Source organism: Hyalella azteca, unplaced genomic scaffold, assembly GCF_000764305.2.
Source record: "Hyalella azteca isolate HAZT.00-mixed unplaced genomic scaffold, Hazt_2.0.2 contig7692, whole genome shotgun sequence".
Taxonomy (NCBI): Eukaryota; Metazoa; Arthropoda; class Malacostraca; order Amphipoda; family Hyalellidae; genus Hyalella; species Hyalella azteca.
The window spans coordinates 45207-66708 of NW_025937811.1; the positions used below are offsets into that span (position 1 = coordinate 45207).

General features: G+C 38.8%; 1 protein-coding gene across 2 annotated transcripts in view; it reads right to left on the minus strand.

Annotated features, from left to right (window-relative positions):
* Positions 1-4614: 4614 nt before the first annotated feature.
* LOC108675449 (patched domain-containing protein 3-like) overlaps positions 4615-21502 on the minus strand; it is a 37910-nt gene continuing 21022 nt past the window's right edge. The window contains exon 9 of one of the 2 annotated variants that reach the window (XM_047881354.1): positions 4615-4978. In XM_047881354.1, coding sequence (XP_047737310.1) covers positions 4952-4978 — 27 coding nt within the window. In that variant the 3' untranslated portion in view covers positions 4615-4951. Of the gene's footprint in view, positions 4979-20539; positions 21496-21502 lie in introns of those variants that run through there. The other variant, XM_018163467.1, reaches the window with a different exon arrangement.

Sequence of the window (21502 nt, forward strand, 5' to 3'; positions counted from 1 at the left end):
CTCCTTTACAATACGAGTAATATTATTATATCGATTGAATAAAAACTGCGTTCATTCCTCTAAAATATATATAAATGAATAATCTTTAAACAGTTCCACCACAAATGTGGCTATTCCTCTATTTACCTGACGATTTCAAGCCATTCGTTTCGTAGTTACAGTATGTAGTTGATAGAGCTCGCTGTGGTAAGGTGTCATCTTTTGGAAGTCAATTGCCCGGTAGGCCAAATCTGCGTAATATGCTTAAAAAGAGCAGCTGATCAAGCTTCGTCATGATGCCCCTGGTCAAACGCTGATGACGCTATCGCACGATGGGGCTGGTCAGATGCTGAACAAGGAAAACGCACGAACAATCGAAGTTCCCGCCATACGGGGGTATGCGGGTATGTGGGGGTCTACCTCCCGCACCCCCCATCCGGACAGAGCATACCGATGCAGCAATTGAATAGGAAGGCGCCAGTTTGAATCGAACATTCAATCGATCAGTACGTAGTGAAGAGTGCTCATTGCTCAATGCTTATCGAAAAGGTACTAGCCTATTATAGTTTTGTCTCATTCAGAGAGCTTTAAACAATTTGATGCTTTCAGAGAGCTTTAAACAATTTCATTAAATTATGACGTATTTGACTGGAAAACTTAAATTATGAAGGAAAATTTGTCAAGTTTTTCCCACGAGTGACAAGATGTAGTTGTATGGTGTATCTTTCACAATCACTTCTTTCAAAACGCAGCAATCATACGATGCAAGTTCTTTTTTCGACAATAAGAGAAGATTTCATGCGGAATATGCTCTAAATCAGTTGTTATTTGATCAGTTCGTTGCAATAGGTACTTCTCAAGTTCTCGTCGGCAGGCGACACTCATCGTGACTACGCATGTGTGTGTTCAAGATCAAGATTTTGGCTGCGGTTGAAATTTTCAACTTTGGGCATGTCGACACGAGCATGTTATTTAAGCTGCTCCTGTTCATATGCTTAAGGTTTTAATTTCTATAAATCAACGCGTCAACTGGATTAAGAGTAGTCGGAACTCGAAAGCTTACCATTGCCAAGGATGCTAGCCTACCTAACCGACTAACAACATTCGACACTAATGGGCAGTGGGCGGGCCAGCTGAACAAGATGGAACAGGTTGCAGAGCGTATACCGATTATTCGCAAGTAAGTTAGTTGCTTTTCTTCCGTTCTATCTACTCTATTTCGTTGTATCATCAGACTGCATTATGGAGTTACATTCAAGTATAAGGATGAATTTGGTTATTTCTGAAGAACTACAAATTATACGAAGATAGATTCAGAAAATTTCCATCGAGCAATATTGAATTGGTATTAGACGTTAGAATTTAGAAATGCTTCTATTCTTCATTTTTCAGCAGTTGCAAGCAGTATTTTCAGACCCGGTAAAATTTTTTGCTAGACGAATGGTTTCTTCAACCAAAGAACTGTTCAGCTTTGGGCATATGTCTGCATGCTTGAGCTTATTGCTCAATCAGAAGATAGCTTATGAACTATTTACTTTACAAGGAGCCTCTCTGGGAGCAACATATTTGATTTGAGGATTCCCATAACTATCGTTTATTCCGCTATTTATTTGATTGTCTCTCCAGGAATTTAGAGTGCAGTTGATATCTTAGATGCTTGTAAAGAACTACATGTGAAAGTCAATACCAACTGTCATTGCAGCAGCCGACGATGGATGCAGAAAGATCCTCACTCGCTATGAACTGTGAACAACTGAAAGCTGCAAACAAGTTAGTGCCGTATCCAGATTTTCTTAATCGAAGATTAACATGTGCTACTCCGTTCTATTGTGTGATCTTTCGTCAATAAACTCAGAAATTCGAGGCCCTTGCAGAACTGTTTGCTCTATAGAAATTTAATGTGACGAAAGTTACATGAAATGAAACGGCAAATAATTAAACGATTATTTTGAAAACAACGTTGTTCATTCAGTAGAATACATGGATTTAATAGGAGAAATTGGCTTGACTTGCATTACCTCGAATCAGGGATACCTTTTGATGTATTGATTGAATTTTTTTATTTGCGATTATTGCCCTCATTTCTAACCACGCCATGTCATAAAAGTTACTAGCTGTAAACGTCTTTGGATGAAATTGAGCCTCTGGTAGACTGCTCTGATCTTAAAACTGAGCGAGTAGTGCAATATAGACTGCATATATATATAACGTTCAGAGATTGAAATGCCCCCTCCCTTCCCTCCATAAGGGGGGGAAGGGAGGGGACATTTTTAAAGAATTTTTCATATTCGGCCGTGTCTGTCCCGAACGTATCAGGTACCAAATACGCGCGCCCCACAATCGCCCCAAGCTCGACGAGTAATTTCACAAGATTCCATTTCGGCGCTCATTTCGCTACGGCAACCGGAACCTAATGCGGACATAGAGCTTCTAATTTACCCGGCCATAAGAACTTGGGGCGTCCGTGTGCCAGCGGCTGAACGGTCTTCGAATTTCGATAGGGTTAGCTGTGAATTACTTGTAACTTCTCTATATGATTAGTAATTGAATTTGTGAGATTGTAATTGATATATACGATGCGAATGTTCGACAGCAAAGACCATAAAATCTGACATGTCATAGTGAACGGTAACGTGTCGATGATCTCGGAGAGAGAGAAAAATTTTTTTATGGATTAGACATCGATTAATGTAGATTCGACGTAGATCAATGATGATTCGACATCGATTAATGCAGATTCGACTTCAGCTAGTGTAGATTCGACATCGATCGGTGCAGATTATTCGATTCAACAAGTTATCAGGTGCAGAAACTTCAACGGATCTTCGCCGAATCTGCATAGAAAATTCCTCAATAATCGTCGTTGCGCCCCCCGACATTGCCCTCTCCGTTGCCCACTCCAAATGGAGGTTTGCCCATGTCGATCGAGCAAGAATCAGCGTTAATTTCTTCATCGATCCGCCCTAATCTTCATCGATCGATCAAGACCTGATTGACTGGGTTACTGCTATGCATGGCATGCACGCCAGAAATGCCCCAGATACCGCTATGTTCAACTCGACTCCAGCTGCAAGTGTAACCAAAAATGAATCTGGTAAAACGTGCGCGCGAAAAAGAAAAAGGCCAAGTGATGCTCCTATAATCACACAATGGCAAATGAAATGCTAAGTGTTCAAAGGGACATTTTAACTTCTATCAATGCCTTAGTGGCTAACACCCAACGTATTGCGTCTAGTACTGAAACATTGGCATCAGCCCTTTCAGTTATAGCAGTAAATACAACAAAGATTGCAAATGCTTTTGCAGATACTACAGGCAACCTTTAAAATCTATAAATTGTAATAATTTTTATTATTTTCAGGAATTCATTAATATTAAAATCTGTATTTAAATCATTTTTTCAAGATACTATAGGATTCTGTGTCAGAGCATGATTTGTAACAAAGTACCTGCGAGATTATTAACTTACATTCAAATAAAATTTTCATGATGGATTCCAATGAAAAGCGATGTGTCTCAGATTGATAAATTGAACATCATGCAAGTTTACTTATTGAATTTTTTGGTTATTTTCCTGATAACTTTTGGCATCATAAATTTTTACTATTCCGATGTTTACTGCCTTTGTTTTTTCTAAGAATCCAAGTCAATTTTAAAGAAATAATATTTGAAGATAGGTTTACTGATGTGTTTAGAGGATGCTATTTTTTAATCAGAACAAATATTGATTTCATCCCTAGTAATAGCGTGAAATATCTAAAAATTGTGTTTATTTCACCTCTTTCAGTCATGGACCACCTCAACTGGATTTTCAAGCTAACTATATTTACATAATTTTTATCCTTATGCTATTATGTGCAGAATCATGTATTAAAACAGAGGGTAAGTCATTTTATTTTATTTTCACTAGCCCATTTTCTGCAAATGGAATACACTCACTGCTTTTTTTGGATTTAAAAGAATATGCTACCTTCTAATTTGCACCATTTTGTGCAAAAGAGGAACTATAATTTATTTTTACTACTTTATATTTCTTAGGGTTTCTATGAGCACTCTCAACTTATTAAGTTCGCACTAGTATCAATTGCGACAGAACGTGTCAAAGAGGAAGTATAAGTAAAATAAGTATAAGTAAATTGAATTTGCACTAAGTTAGGACTCGCACTACCTTGTTGTTGTATTACACCAGTACTTACATCACAATTGAGAATCATTTAATGCCTTCATGTTTGTCCCTAAATGAGTCACTGCTATTGCTAACCACAACATTTGCTTAACTTGCTAGACAGCATCACATATGATTATACGATTTTGAATACAAATAGCTTTATCATCGAATCTAATCAATTCGAGACTGACAATTTACTTTGCATTAGCTGTTATAAGACAGCAACAGATATCTTAGAATAGCTAATGCACACTAAATTTTTTTTCAATGAAAATGGATGATCAAGAATTATACTAAAGTAGTGATACAATGTTCTTCTGCAACAAACTTGCATCATGTTGAAATGAAGATTTTTCATACCTAATGTAAGGTATGCAACAGAATTAGTTTTTTTTATAATAGTTACCAAAATTCATGGCAATAATCATTTTTCAATCGTAATTACAAATTATTCACTTTATCAGCATAAATCTTAATATATGCAAAACCAGAAGTGTTTACACCTGCATTTGTGATATGGCAATAACAAGCTTCATGGTATAGACAAAAAGCAAAATAGCTATATACCTTCCGTAGCAAAGAAATGGTAAATTCCAGTAGGTTTGCTCGACAAAAACTGTTGGTACGTGGATCAAAGCGTCTGGCGAATTTGTCTGCAAAGACCTCTTCGTCCTTCATCATGATCTTGTTCTTCTACAGGCTCCATGTTGTCTCCTCTCTCTTCGTAATCATCAGGATTTGGTAGGTTCCTAAGAATGCAGCGGTTGTGTAGTAACAAGCAGGCAGCAATAATCTTGGAACATTTTAAAGGCTCATATTGGGGGTTTCCACCTGTGGGGATAGGAAGAACACATATTATTGAATGCTCAAAGCTAGGAGTATATATATGTATTTATCTATGCATCTCTCATAGGAAGACATGCAAAAATCCCCTCGCATTTTTTTTTATTTTAGAATCAATGATGCCAGGCAGTGTTAATAACTGTCAAGTAGATATTAAACACTTCATAAATAATGTTATGATTTCCACCAGAAGTATGTAGGCATCTGAATCTTAACTTCAGAACTCCAAAAGTTTGTTCAATGATGGCTCTAATTGTTGTGTGGCATCGGTTGTATTCTCGCTCAGCTGGCAATGCGGGGTTTGCAAATGGTGTCATCAGGAATGGCTCCAGGGGATAACCACTATCGCCTGAAAGCAGATAATGCAAATCATATTCAAACAGCACTTTATGCTATGCAACAACATGCATAGAATTCCATTATAATTAAATAACTCTTAATTAGTTTAAATTAGTGCATGAAATGTTTTCTAAAAGAAAGTGCTAAAATGGAAAAGACCAAAACATTGAACTTACCCAAAACTTGAATCTTCTATTCTAATACCCTAGCGCCGCCAAGCGGTCGTTCTGGTAGTGGTGGAGCACGTGTACCCTCGAAGGCAAAAGCTTATCTTCAAACTAGCACCTTTAGCAGTGCGTTGGGATTCGGTTGCCTGGCAGTTCAAGAAGGGCTGATTTTGTAGTCAATAGTGCTATGGCGTAGATTTTGATGCTTTGAACCCGTTCTTCGCGTGTTTGAATTCTCTTCACACTGAAATTTCGTTAACGAAGAAGTAATAGAAAATAGAGCTAAGAAGTATTTGCGTTTCTTACCAGACATTTCGGGCACAACGGCAAGGTTTTCACTATCAGCATAAGAAAGATGACAAATTTACCCAACGCGGTAGATACTCTGTGCCCGCTGCGAGATCCTCCATATTATTCCTGCGTCTGCCTTGAAAAGTAGATCCCGTTAAAAAGAATTATCATCCATTTCAAGATGTATTCTCGAAGAATAACATGACGTAGAGCTGAAGCCGCAACTTTTGATACCGCGAAATGAAGACAACTTGAAATTTCTATAATTTGAGGAGAAAGGTCGAGAGCAACGGAGGCCTTTGTGCATTGCGTTCATCTAACTGACGAAGGCGTTTCATCTTGTCAGCCGGAAACTTCTTTTCCGGCGTCTTGGCCCCTACTCTCTTTAGCAACTTGCTTCTCACTGTTTCTCAAGTTTTCGTTTGGGGACTGCACCAAGGGTATTCATCTACGTACCAAAAGCGATGGCAAACTTTTAAATTTATCTCGCTTGAGAGCTAAAACAAAGGTACGCACTGTCCTCATCAGAGTTGCTTTTTGCTGACGACGCAGCTCTCTTCCCATGCCAAAGAGGAACTTTACAGGCTGATGGACTGCTATGCCAACGACTGCAGGGATTTGACATCAGTTGGGAAGGGAGACTACGTTTTAGCGCCCCCATCTATTACAATTGACGGTTAACAACTAAAAGTCGCCGAGCATTCCACCTACCTGGGTTCTATCAGCAACAACTTGTCCCTCGACAGCGAGATTCACCAGAGGTTACTGGTGTAATACCCTTCTTTACGACAGCGAATTCTGGACTACGTATGCCAAACCGGTAAACCATCTAGAGTGCTTCCACCTTCGCTACCTCCGCCACATCCTAACGTCACACGGGGAGACAGGGTCACAAACACAGCTGTTTTGGAACAAGCTGGCACAACGAGCATGCATCTCCTGCGCCATCTCATGTGGCTCGGTCACTTGCATCGCATGAGGGATGGTCGCACTCTCAAAGACCTGCTCTAAGGAAAACTAGCCATAGGTGCGCGCCCGACCGGCCGCCCGGCATAGCGTTTGAAAGATGTCTGCAAGCGCAGCCTCAGAATAGCAAATATCGACCCCCAAACCTGGGAGCAGCTGGCAGACAACCGGCAACGTGCTGTTCGGGATGGAGTCCAGAGGGGCGATGAGTTAAGCAGTCGGAGACAAACGTTGTCTTCGAAAAGCTAGACAGCAGGCAGAGAAAAGCGTCGCACCATCGGACTTCATCTGCGCCACCTGCGGTCAGGACTGCCATGCCCGAATCGGCCTGGCGATCCACTCAAGGCGCTGTCAACAGCGAGTTTACCAATATTTTTGTCTAATGTGGCAATTTGTTGATTTCCAGGATCTAATGTCATCATACTGGCGCATGGCCAGAGGATCCGGGAAAACATTCTCGATGGGCAACGACTACCATGAAAAATGCCCGGAAAGGATGGGTATCATTCAGAGATCCATCAACGCCATGTTCGAGGGGGTGAAGGAGCGTGAGAATGAATATAATTAGGTCGTCAAATGCTCACTTGTTGAGGCAAGTACTTCATTGATCGTGTCTATTTAATATTTTCATATATATCCACTTTTTATATATTCAATTTTTTTCTTATATATAAAATGTTCGAATCAATGTATAAGATGTTCAAAACAATGAACTAAAACAAATCAATTTGGTTCATTGATCTGTTTAGAGATTCATTTATTTGCTTTGTTCAATAGGCAACCTTTTATTTGAACACAATATTCTGTTGTTCAAACAAAAGGTTAACCAAGAAATGTTTTATGTATGTTAACCTGCGTATAATACTGCGTTTTGTACACTGGTGTCCCAATACGCAGCAGTGGAATATCATTGTTGGGACACATACGAGGGAAAAAAATTAAGTATTAATAAATGTTATGCGTTTGTAGATCTACGGGGATGCCATCGTCGACCTGCTAGCAACAGAAACCCGGGTTAGAAACATCCCAGAAATTCGAGAAGAAAAGGGTGGTGAGGTGAAGTTGAAGGGTGTGACTGAGGTGTCGGTGACATCTATGGAGGAGACCATGAGGTATTTCAAGCAAGTCGGTACTAATGTGGCAAATGTTGCCCACACTTATCTATATTCAGCCCAAACCTTTTATTCATTAAACCAGATCGGCCGCTGTACTTTTTTTCTTATTCCTTTATATTTCTTCTTGCCACACATTTCCTAAAAACAAAGAAATTCCCCAATGGTGGTCTCTTCCTGTGTAAAATGTTATTGCCCGAATACCTTCTTTACCGAAAAAAGTTCTAGTTGCCATTGAAACGTTCAACATTCCCGCAGAGAGGAGAGAGGCAGGAACCGTCACTTCCATTCCTCGCATCTGACGATAATGAAGAGGCTTCAGAAGAAGAGGCGCAAGACAATGTGTAATTACAAGCACGGGTCACGTGCTTGTAATTATCCACAAGTTGAACAGGATATTTTGCATGCCATTAAACCTGCTTCAAAATGACCCATAAATTTTCCAATCAATAAATTTTTCGTGCAATTTCATTTGTTTTGACAGGTTGGTATCTAATGCAAAAAAAGTACAGATTGTTGCGATATATTACATTAATCGCGTATAACACGAGGGCTGTAGCGGAGCAGCATCGTTTTGCTTCATTGTATGAACAAAAAGAAATCACTTTGAATCTAGTTCAGCAAATGAAACTGTGATGAAAAACTCTAGCCACTTTCGACGATCAAAATTAAGAGCATGCGCTCAACCGCCCTAAGAAGAAATTCCTTAAGGGGACCGACCTAGCTCCGGAGAAACTTCTACAGTTATTATCCGATCATCATGAAACTTCACATACATACGTAAAATGTAAAAATAAGAACATTTTGCTCCTATGAATTTTTCGAAAAAATTGATAGAAAACGTGAAATTCATAGAAAACGGCTAAAAGGGGTACACCTCCCTTTGAGGAGCTGTCACAAAGTCATTTTTCGACGCACAGGGACGATACTTATATCGTTCGATGCGCAAGAAAACAACCTTTAAGATGAGATAAGAAACAGAAAAACTCAACATTTTCAAATTTTAGCTAGGTCGGTCCCCTTAATAAAGATAGTCCGATTGATAGGCTGTGTAATAAATCATTCGAATTGAAATGTTTAACCGATTCTTCGTTTCACGAGACCAGGCTTTTCATATCGTCAAGTAAGAGCAGTATTGCCCGACTTTAAAATTTACGACTGAGGTACTTTGGAGATGTCCGCACTAACCATTGTGAGTTCACTAGTATTTTCAAAGTTTAAGCATTCAAGCAGGAGCTGGCCAGAAAGTTGGGTTGCAACTATCGAACTCTTAATCTAATATTTGACATATGCGACTTATTCAGACTCTTGCATTGTGAGTTACACATAAGCCGAAACCTTCTACTCCTGTCTGCGAAGCTGCTAGTAGCAAACATTTCAGCGGCAGTCATAGAGACTTGAAGACCAACAAAAAACATTTGAAAACAAACTTCGACAGGTATTCAGGAACCGTGCCCTTGCATCACCCAACTCAAAGCGCGCGTGTAAGTTTTGCTCTAGCATCGCACAGAGCATACTTCGGGATGCCTGTCTAAGCCCACCACTGCAGTGTTTCGCCTGGACTTTTGTGATTCGTTTCCTCAAGAACATTGCCTATAAACTTCTTGACTGAAACATCAGCCGCAGCCACATGACAGATCACATCCATCGAAGTAGACCAAGCAGCCCACAGGAAAACAGCCTGCAGTAGTTGGGCCCAGTGCGCGAAAAATTTCTGCCTCACAGACACCGCGAGTCGGGGCTTTGCAGTAAATTGGTGGACCGCCACCAACCCGTCTGTATACTAGACTCCTGCGTTTGGTATTTTTTTTAATCCGAGACGAGACGAGACAACAGGCTCTGTCCCGGTTCGCAATAAAAACCGGGACAATTTTCAGCCCTCCGTAGGAATTCCGGGACGATACCGAGACGAGACGAGACATCCCGGTTAAAATAGGTACCTTAAAATTTCCCGGAATTTATAGCCATTTCAACGAGACATAACGAGACGAATCAATTATTGATGTGGTGTAAACATTGGCTACATTTATAGAGCTGGGCAGCGCTACTTTGAAATGTAGCGGCCGCTACCGCTACATGCTCTAAATGTAGCGGGCGCTACAGCTACCGCTACAATTGCTTAAATGTAGCGCCGCTATACCGCTAAATGGAGCACGCTACTGCCCGGCCACCTCTGGTAACAACTAACATGTTGACACTAGTAACAGGCTGAGGTTGACAACATTACACCGAAATCTTTCGTACAGTTTTATTCTGTAATTTATATTATGTATGTAATTCATGCTGGTTTTTAAATAATATTTAATACTATTAAGTAAAATCTAAAGGCTTTATTTATAAATGTAGCTATAGCGCTGTAGCGGCAAAACCTCGTATCGCTACTTTAAAATGCAGCGGGCGCTACCGCTACCGCTACGGCTACAATTGCTTAAATGTGGCGCCGCTACCGCTACATGTAGCGCGCTACTGCCAACCTCTGCATTTATTTTTCTTATTGGAGCTCGGCAATTTAAATGATTTTTGCTACGAATAGATATTGTGGTTTAATATGGTTGTTCCGAGCGAGCCGTTCATGTCGTACGCTCTTTCGGGCAGTTAACTCGTATGGAGTAAAGAAGATGGACGGGGTTCTCCACTTTACTCGCAAACGTGTAAGCTGAAAACAAATTACCTATGAGACACTAATACAGCACAACTATGGAAATTACCTATGAAACACTAATACAAAACATTTATACACAAGCACCAGAAACAACGTTAACACGCTTTTACAATGAACACAATTATGGAGAAAACAATATGTTAAAATATTTTTAGTTACTATAGGTTACTTAAACTTACATAGTTCGTATAGGAGTACCGCGTAGTAAGTACCGGGTCACAAGGATGAATAACGTATGGCCTAACAGGTTCAACATCAGATTGCGTTGGCTACTTATTCTTTGTATGAACAGAGACAGAGAGACGGGCGTATGAACGACGCCACAATGGTGCTTAATCTTGATAGGCAAATAAAAATGGAAAAAACACGTTTTTTTCAAAAATCGTGTTCTATGATGGTTTGGAGGAGGCCATACTAGCTGTAGCTGGTGACATCGGCTGACTGGACAGACTTTGATATGCCTCCAGCTCAATCACAGAATCAGATTCATCGATCTTGCCTTGAGCAATCTCCTTCAACAAAAAGTTTGGAAAGTAATAACATTTTAAAATACAACAAAATTTAAGTTGAAAAAAATATAATGGTTCGATCTTCAAAAAAGAACTCGAAATATCTATGTGTATCCTTTCTAAATAACGTTAAACATGCCTAAGTGTTTGATAACAATTCAGGAAACTGCGCAATTGTAAAGATTTCCTGGAGGCGTAGCGCAAAATTTTACTAAAGGCAGAGATAGTCTAAAACTAGCTTTAGTATTATTAGGAATATCTCACCAGGACTCCACTCCACTGTCTACTAATTGGCCGTCTATTCTAGACACGGCGTCCCTACTTTCTATGTGCTCCATGGCGCCTGAACTCGTTCCGAACGCGTAATAAACTCGACTCCTATTCGTACGGTTCCCATAAGTGCCATCAAAGCCTTAGTTAAGACTCAAGAGTAACATTTTTTACTCAATACTCAGCCATGCATACATCGGCAGGTTTGCGGTGTTTGTCGGACCATTAATTAACTGCCATGTCAGTCAGTCAGACAAATTTTGCTAAATCTGCAATTAACTCAATTTAACTGGTAACTGTCTATGGCCCTATTAGCAATAAAGGGCTAACTTGTCATTCTTCAACCAATATTTTCGAAATGATTCGTAAAAAAATTCGCATCGTAATCGAAAAACTTGTTTTGTCTTAAATAATTAAGACAAATATCGTCTCAAAAATTTAAAAGCAAAGAAAATAGCCAGAAAATTCACCATTTCTTAAAATGGAAAACGTTTCGGAGACCAGCTCCATCATCAGTTCAAAACCTAAAACACAGGTACAAATAATTAGCAATAAATTCACATTGATGCATAAATCGTCAAATGAGAATTTGTTGCTAATTATTTGTACCTGTGTTTTAGGTTTTGAACTGATGATGGAGCTGGTCTCCGAAACGTTTTCCTTTTTAAGAAATGGTGAATTTTCAGGCTATTTTCTTTGCTTTTAAATTTTTGATAAACTTGCGATTTAAGCAGTCAAGTGATTTTAATAAATCTCGTCTCGTCTCGTTATGTCTCGTTTCAAATCTGTCTGTCTCGTCCCGGTTCATAATTTACCGGGACACAAGTTTTAAAGTCCGGGACAGAAGTCTTGTCTCTGTTCATACGTTTATTCCGGGACAAATTTTACCCTCTGTCCCGTTATTTTTTTCCCGGAATTTTCTCGTTTCGTTTCGTCTGTCCCGGTTCATTTCGAGAAAATTATTTCGAGACGCAGGAGTCTACTGTATACATCCTTTGCAGCTAATGTGCCTACGGTTAAACGGGATCTCGTTGATGGACGATAGTTTAGAAACAGAACTATGCTATCTGTAACCTAACCCCAGATGCTGTGAGCTATAAGTGACAGTCTGGTGATGCACGGCAGGATTCATGCAGTTCCACTGGCGAGATAGGCAAATTGCAGCACGTTGTCCGCTGGCTACAGTTCGAGCCAAAGTCGGGGTATGAAGTAAAGATTAAATGCAACGCTGAATGGTGGTCGATCATTACACTCTTGTGCTATTCGCTTTAGTATATGGTGGCGTTAAGCTCTTGGTATTTAAACCAATACGAGGTCCATGGGCTGGTTACTGACGGCAGGCTGAATAAGCGGCTTATAGGAGGCTTTTCGGCAATGTGATAGACGTTCTATTCAGGGCTGATTAGCGCACAAAACTGGTGGTGCACGGCTGCGTTCCATGCTAAAGTGTACGCTTTATCCTACGTATCAAGCACGCGTTGATCGATGTGAAGAGTTTAAAATATGACATCACTGCACTAGTTCGAAGCATGTACAGTTAAATTATATTATACATTTAAATTCTGTAAGGACAGTAGACTTATTTTAGCGTTGTGCCCAAAGTTCAGTGCTTCAGAGCCTCAAGCTAGCGTTAGCGTATACCTGCATACCTCAGTTGATAAAAACTCTGAAAATATCTCACGTACAGTTATGATTCCTGTAGCTAAAGGCAATAGGGTCAGAAGTGCGCGAATGCTCATTGACACAGGCTCGCAACGATCGCATTTCTTGGGCGTAATTCATAGTTAGTATAAATTTCCAGAGGATAGGAATAGATTTCCTTGCACTGTTAAAACTTTCCTTGACAAAGGAATTATAGAGTTATACGAAATTGGACTTCAAATTGCGTTTCCGACAGATAAGCCACAGTTACCAATGTAACTAGACGATGCATTCGATACGTTGTTCGCAGCGCAGTCCCTGTCCCGCGCAATTCAATAATCTAGAAAATAAGTTCACGATTACCAATCCTTCATTGGCTGAAACTAAGGAAGAACGCACCCTCGTCAAAATAGATGATATACGAGGCGGATGGACCGCAAATGATAGTGCAGTAGATTTTACCCAGGTTCTTCAACTCGACGCCAGGTATGAATAACTTTCTTATATGATGCTGACGAGCGACAAACGTAGACACAAATCCAAGCAGAACTGAATTGAAATGCGTTCTGCCTCTTACGTTTGCTAATGATTGACTGCCTGGAGCCAGGTAAGGCGAATCAACGTTAAGTTGCCATATACACGTTACGGGGTGATCCCGTAAGTTATGGTCGGGACTATACATCAGGTTCCCGACAGCCCGCCGGCGCCAAATTATATACAATAGACATTTAACAACTACCTTGGTAAATTACCTATGCAAAGTAAATCGTAAAAGCAAACTTCCCAAGACTAAGAAACACTGAAGATTTCACTTAAATTGAATTGAGGCCCCGAATTACGGCAAGAACCTCTACAGCCGGTCTCACGGCCAATTTCCAAATTCAAAGACCAAGGAATATATTCCAAATTAATGAGCGTAGTTCGATGAAACTTGGTACACGCATTCATTAGGACCTAACGGTGATTTTTGGCTTGTGAAAAATTTTCCATTTCGGCCTCATTCGTGAGTTATAGGGCAATTCGGGCCGGAATTTGCAGTGACCAAGAAATTCCTTCTAAACTACTGGACAGATTTGAACTAGACTTTGATTATACAAAGCTAACCTCCCAACGGCGACGTTTAGCTCGTGACAATTTTTTCGATTCTGCCTTTGTTTGCGAGTTATACGGCTATATATATAAGACCCTTGGTCAATGCAAATTTAAAAATCGGCCTCAGACATGCCGGTCGTTTCTCCGTATAACTCGCGAACGGAGGCAAAGTCGAAAAAATTGTCTCGAACTAGACATTATCGTTGGAAGGTTAGGAATGTATATTCAGAGTTTCGTTCAAATCTGTACAGTAGTATAAAAGAAATTTCTTGGCCACTGAAAATTTCGGCCCGAATTGCCGTATAATACAGGAGCACACCAACTGCCCGAAGTAGGACAGCTTTGCATTCGAGATTAATACAGATACACACGGTCTTGGCAGACTTGGCGTCTCTTGCTCCGAGACGTGTAAGGCAGTGTGTTACAGCTGAGTTTTAACACCTGATAAGAGTTGCGTGAGCATGAATTCAACTTCTAAGGTGATTCATCGTGGTAAACGAGTGATTTTTTTAGCCTCGGTTCAATTTGGCTGCTGAATTTAAAGTTTTCTTCACTATCCGACGGGCTACAGAAGAAAATAATCAGTGCCTCTAAGTCTAACATTAACAGTAAAACTTAATAATTTCAAGACTAAATCAAAATGTTCGTGAGCCAAGAAGTCTTGTCCCTCTGGCCCCAGGCCAATATCAGCATAGTGGCCAAGCAGAGACATTTTAAGACTTCCTAAAGTTGACCAGCAAAGTATCATAGATGCACAAGCCTTAGCGTAGGGTAACATGGGGCAACGAGCCCACTGCGGGTCATGGGCCCATAGCGGGTTTCTCGCTAAGTATGGCAGATATTGGTCCGTGTTCTCTACCGCTAGTTTCCGTGTTCTCTACCGCCAGTTCCGTGTTCTTACAGTTTCACACGGGATGAAGTATACGGATTTACGTTTTGCTTAGTGATTGCGTTATTTAGTTATTTGCGAATAACTTTTAGCCCAGATAAAAGTTTTTTGCTGCTAAATAAAACTGTTTCTGATTACTGTAGATGAAGCTATTGAAATTACTGTGAATTATATTTTGAAAGTAATATTTATAGGGAAAATTTTGAGATCAAGTTAGGACTATTAGCTTCCAAAATAAAATGTTGATAGTATATAAATTGAAAAGATACCTAGTGGGGCAACGGGCCCACGCGTGTCACGGGGCAAAGCGCCCATGGTGAAGTATTGTGTTATACATCATTAGATTTGTCTCAATGACCTTTTCAAAACTATGATTAGCTTTTTGAATTACAAATTACACTTCATATTGCATGATTTTTTGATTTGCTGCCTCAAGGCCACAGGTTTGGTTTCTAGTTATGCGTATTTATGACCCCTTATCGAGTTATTGACTCTTGCCTTGCCAAATGTTGATTTCAATCAACACCAGTGAGCCAAAAGTTAATGAGTTTTTATATGGTGTTGGCTGAAATCACGATTAGGTACGAATTATTTGCGCATAATATTTAGATTATGGACGAAACTGGAACGAAGTTTTTTTTCTGATCAACTAAATATAATTTTTCTAGTCATGGATACATTTTTTCATGTCATGGACGAATTTTTTATCGCAAGGATATATTTTTCAAGTCAAGGATATATATTTTTATGTCAATGAAATATTTTTCTACTCGTCATTGATAGATTTTATAAGCCAAGAGTATATTTTTTTCAAGTTAAGGATGTGATTTTTTGAGTTGTTAATAAATTAATGAAAGTCATATTTTTTATTACATTTTCCTTTTTTTTAACTGTAAAGTGTTATATCATTTTTAAACGAAAAATATGTAATTGTGGTAAAGGGACCAAGGGTGAGCGCCTTGCCCCAAGTCCATGGGCCCATTGCCCCAGGGGTGGGGCGATAGGCCCATTTTGACACTTTTTGCAAAATAGTGTTTCATTAAAAATTGAATAACTCTATAGGCGTCTAATTCACATCATACATTCCTCATTAGTTATACCTTTAAACAAAACAAAGAACCACCTCGTATGAATTAAAACTTCATCAAAAATTTAGTTTAAAAAGGGGGGGGGGCGCTGTCCCATGTTGCCCCACATACAATATTGGTTTAAATCTTGAGTAAATGACTATTCATTCATGATTTATGAACGTTTTTGAAATAATAGGGCATTTTTTATTCCCATTTATAATAGGGATTCAGAAATGACATACCAAATTCATTCATTTTCATTCAATTCGTAATCACTGGATGCCAATGGAATTGTTCTGTGAATGATTGATTAATGTAACCACAGCGAACGTTGGGCATTCAAATTAAAAATAACTTATGTCACGTTTGCTCCAGCTCATGTAGGTGCTGTTCATATAAAATAATAAATCGCAAAAAATTGTTAATAATGCTTTTGATATTCATAACTGAACAAAAATTTTTGCATCATATATACATGAAAATTATCAACATTATTTATCTATCAAATTTTGGATAATTTTTACAAATTTTCGTATTAAAATTCTGAATGCATCACTTGTAAATATAAATAATACCTAATTTCTAACAAAATCTAATTTTTATTAATGGTACATGCCCAAGTTCCCAAAATCCGGCATCTCTATTTGTAAAAATAAAGCAAAACTTGCTTATAAACAATGTACATTTTCTAAATGATACGAGACCTTCGAAAACTCACAATGAGAGACGAAATCAAATAGGATCTGAAGTAAGTCTGACCACAGAATACAAACTTTTAATTCAGGCTGCCAGCTGGAGCCCAATCTGGAATATTGGGCAGAATTTTCCTAAAAGTGTAAGACCACACCCTACAAGTACAAATGATTGTTTCACAGGTGATTTTTGAAAAAAATCTTGGATGAAATTACAATGTCTTTCTTATTTTTTACAACACTTCTCTTTAACTTCACTTCTTGTTGTTTGTCTGTCTGTCTGCTACAAATCTTATAATCGATATTTAACACACTTCTACTTGTCCAATCGATTTGAAATTTGGCACACTTGCATAAAGTTGGAGCAATGCATGAATCAATTGACAGAATAAATAATTTAACATTTTTTTATTTTTAATATTAAAAAAATTTGAAAAACTAATTTTGTCTGCTACATATCTTATAATCGCTATTTAACACACTACTACCTGTCCAACCGATCTGAAATTTTGCACACTTGCGTTAAGTTAGAGAAAATGCATGATTCAATTGATAGAATAATTAATCGTGAAAAATTTTCTTTAATTTTAAAAATAAAATTTAAAAATGAATTTTTTTTACTATTTGATGATAAAATTAGAAATTCATTTTACATATGTAATATCGCAGACACTGAATTCTTTAGAAGTGTTGTCTCTAAAAAGTAATTTTTAAACGCATATTATTAATTGAAGAAATTGTAAAAGGGCCATAAGAAATGATAAAATTAGCTCAATTCAAGGGTATTTTCTCTAGTTTAAGTGTACCACCAAATGGTACTGGAGACGGCGGATAAGAGACGGGCGGATGAATTGCCTGCCACGACGTACAAATGTTATAGCAGCGATACTAATTGAAATATTGCCAAACTAAAAACAGCAACGTAAACTTCAACATCTTTCCTATCTATGTAGCATAAAGGAAGTTAAGAAATCATAGATTTACTAGCTTTAAAAAATTCCTGAAAAAGATGTGGAAAAGTGATACTTTGAAAATGTACTTCTGCTAAGGTCTGCAGTAAAAAATATTTGCTGTATTGAAAAATTTTGCTTGAAAAAAAAGTGGCAGACAGGTGCAAGCTTCGTAGTGGCAATCCAGAATCTTGGCCCACCTATTTTTAGACGCGCTCAAAAATTTATATTCAGTTCACATTTTGTAACTATAACTTCTTTAAATAAAATAATCGTTCTGGAGTTCGTGTTCCATAGTTTCAAATTTATTCAATTACAAGTACTACGATCGTGCGTTTGCTCATATATCTTCAATTAAACTATGCTATGATATCAAATTGAATTTAGCCACCGTTTTTAATTTAATTTCTTTAGGGGACTGTTCGGGTCACAAATCGAAAATTTTGACTTTTCCGTTTTCATGGCTCATTTTTTAGCTGCTGAAGAAGCGCGTCTAACGCAGTAAGCTGCATGTCTGTGCGTGCTCTAGTTGTTGCATAAAGCAATTTCAAAAATATATAAAATGAACATTTGTTAACAATATGTACAAGGATTAGTTGAAATTAAATCTGTACAATATATATAGATCATTACTCTCGTTAATTGCAAAGTGTTTGCACTCGTTTGAAAGTTACAAACAAGACACGTTCAACAAAGCTACTACCATGGTTGCACATGCAATAATTTTTGCGTAAGGCAGTTTAGAACTTACATGGTTATAAAATGACCATTTTATAACTATATTAACAAATTTTTATTTAAAAATGGTATATATAGATCATTATTTGCGTAGATTGCAAAGTATTTGCACTCGTGTGAAAGCTACAAACGATGCGCGTTCAAAAAAGCAAATATCACGGTTGTACAAGCAATATTTTTGCACTAGGCCGAGTTGAACTTATATAAAATTCACATTTCATATATATAGAATTTTTAATGATAAGTAGGGTTATTGTGCGACACGTTTGTTAAGAGTTTCCGAAAACCGTGTTGCGGTATTGTTCGATCAAAACGTCACTCATACTTTCGACAATAGCGCGACATTTTTGGCATATTGTGCGACAAAATGTCGTATAATCTACATATGATTAGTATTTGCTAATAGTGCGACACGAAAAAAGATGAACGCTATTATGCGACATGCTAATTAACGAAAATCTCGTTAGGTTAGAATTAGGGTAAGAGGTGTGAAAAATGTTTTTTAGACACTTTTTTTTTCAATTTTACTAAGGTTAGGTCCAGCCAGGAAAGGTTCTTTTACGTTAATTAACTAATTGAAAAACTTCAACTAATAACTGTTGCGGTAGTTATATATATAGCTTAGTTTTTTCAATAAGTCGTACTAAATTCTTCGTAGGTGTTGGAAGATTGAAAATTAAATTATCGATAAACATTTTTAATATTGAACGACGTTTCGAATGTACAACATTCATTTTCAAGTTAAAGACGCATTGAGTAACGAAATTTGGGTTGACATATGTACGAAATCAAGTAAATTGGATACCATTCAAATAATGCTAAAATTTCGTTAATGTGATACTACAGGAAGATTTTACAAGCGCAAAAACTACTCGGAAAACAATCTCAAAGTTCTGACGAAGCCGGTGATTTGAAGGTTGATAGCTGGAGTCCTCTCCTTAATGATGAAGGCCTCAGCTATCGCCAGTCGTATAGGATCGGGGCATCGCATAACGATACTGGTGCATTCCTCCAATATCGGGCGAGTGATGGTCTCGTTCTGGGCCTCCTTCAAGTAATTCCTTGGTCCTCCGGACTGAAGGTGGCAGGTGAGACGTCGGCTTAGAGTCGTGGTTGTGAGCCCGATGTAGTCCATATTAGGAAGAAGTCTACAACCTTCTTCATTGCAAGAAAATTTATAGACTACATTGGTCTCTTGGAGAGGTCCTGCTCTTTTGCAAGGGTAATTGTTCATGACAAGATTCCGAATTTTCATGTTTCTATAGTAGATCGTCAGTTTAATTTTGTTGTTATTTGAGTTGTTCACGATGTTGTTAAACGTGAACGATAAACACGCAACAAATAAAACAGGCCCGACAACGCTTCCTTGTAGCACGCCGCTGCGCACTGAAGCCCAGTCTGATACGGTCACATTAATACTGACACGTTGTCGTTTCCCTACTAGAAAAGCTCTGTTCCATTTGAGTACATTACTCTCAATTTCCAAAGACTTCATTTTACGCAGCAGCCGCTCATGTGGGACACCGTCAAATGCCTTGGCAAAATCGAGGTACACTGCATCCACTGGCTCCCTTTCTTCCAGTAAGCTGGTCCATTCATTCAAAGTAGACAAGAGGTTAGTGCTGCAGTATCTACCGGCAATAAAGCCATGTTGACAGTCCGATAGGAGATTATTAACAGTCAAATGATCGACCAATTGATCCCTCACAACAGATGCCATTACCATGATAACGACACTTGTTAAATTTTCAGGGCGACAGTCGCCCGGGCAGCTTTTGTCACCTTTTTTGAACACTGGTGTCCTTGAGCTTCTTTCCAGTTAGCCGGCAAGATCCCTTCGTTCAAAGTTATTCGAAAAAAATGCCGTCAAATGGCCGGCTATGACGGTTACTAACTCTTTGAGTAATCTTGGGTGGAAGCCGTCAGGTCCACATGACTTGTTGGGATTTAGAGCGACCAGGCGCTTGAGAACCTCTTTTTCTTGTATTTCAAAACTTGTTAATTTAGAGCCGAATGGGTGCTTCTCAATAGTTGGAATGCCGCTCAAGTCCTTGTCAGTGAATGCGGTACAAAAAACTGATTTAAGAACGTTAGTCTTGCCCTCATCAGAGGATATCTTTCGTTGATCAATTTCAAATCAGAAATACCGTCCTTTGTCTCGCACTTAGAGCTAGCGTACAAAAAGGTTTTCGGGTTCTTTTAACTTTTTTGGCAATATGTTGAGCATATTTATGCGCGCAAAGTTACTTCAGTATATGTTTTAATGCATGCTGAATTTTTTTGTAACTCGCCATTGGTTGCAAATGAATAGCTGAATAAACATAGAAAAATTCAGACTGGTATTTTATTTTTCTGCGGAGTAAGGTCAAACCTGGTTGTGGGTCCCATAGCAATAAGGCAAAGTCCGAGGTCTCGCGGCTCAGAATTAACACGGATATTAATGAATCTATCAAATTTTTGGATTAGTATATTAAATGGAGGAATTTCCTACCCTCAAGTTCTTATGCTAGACCTAGAGAGCTACCCAAAAGCTGACTGATTCTGCTGCTTGTTGCGAATGGAAGACATTTCACGAAACTCATTCACGTTGGGATTTCCTTCTTCGTCGCGAACTTTTACTTTTCCATTGCGTAACATGCTTTCGAACATAGATAGAAAGACTGGCATGAGAAAAATACCATGAATCGTTCCAAAGAATATAACTAAGAAGACCGTTTTGAAGAAGGTCGTGAACATATAAGATGGGATTAACATCAACGGCAGGATTCCGATGAGTGTCGAGAGCGCGCCTTGCATGACGGGCAATCCTAATGACGTCATGCATTCCCGGACTCGCTCCTCAGGTGTATCAACTTTAGCAGCAAGATACGAATAACTGATGTGGGCTGTGAAGTCAACACTGAAGCCTATGCACATGATCAGTTGGATCATCGATACCACGTCGAAGTTTACTCCCCAGAGACTCATGTAGCCTATGACTCCTGTTTCGATGGACACGATGGCTACCCCGACACACAAGGAGGAGATGGGGTTCGGGATGAAGATGACGCATATCAAAACCATTGTCAAAGCAGCATACGCGATGGCCTTAAGGATGGTAGAGCGGACGATTGTGAGCTGAAAA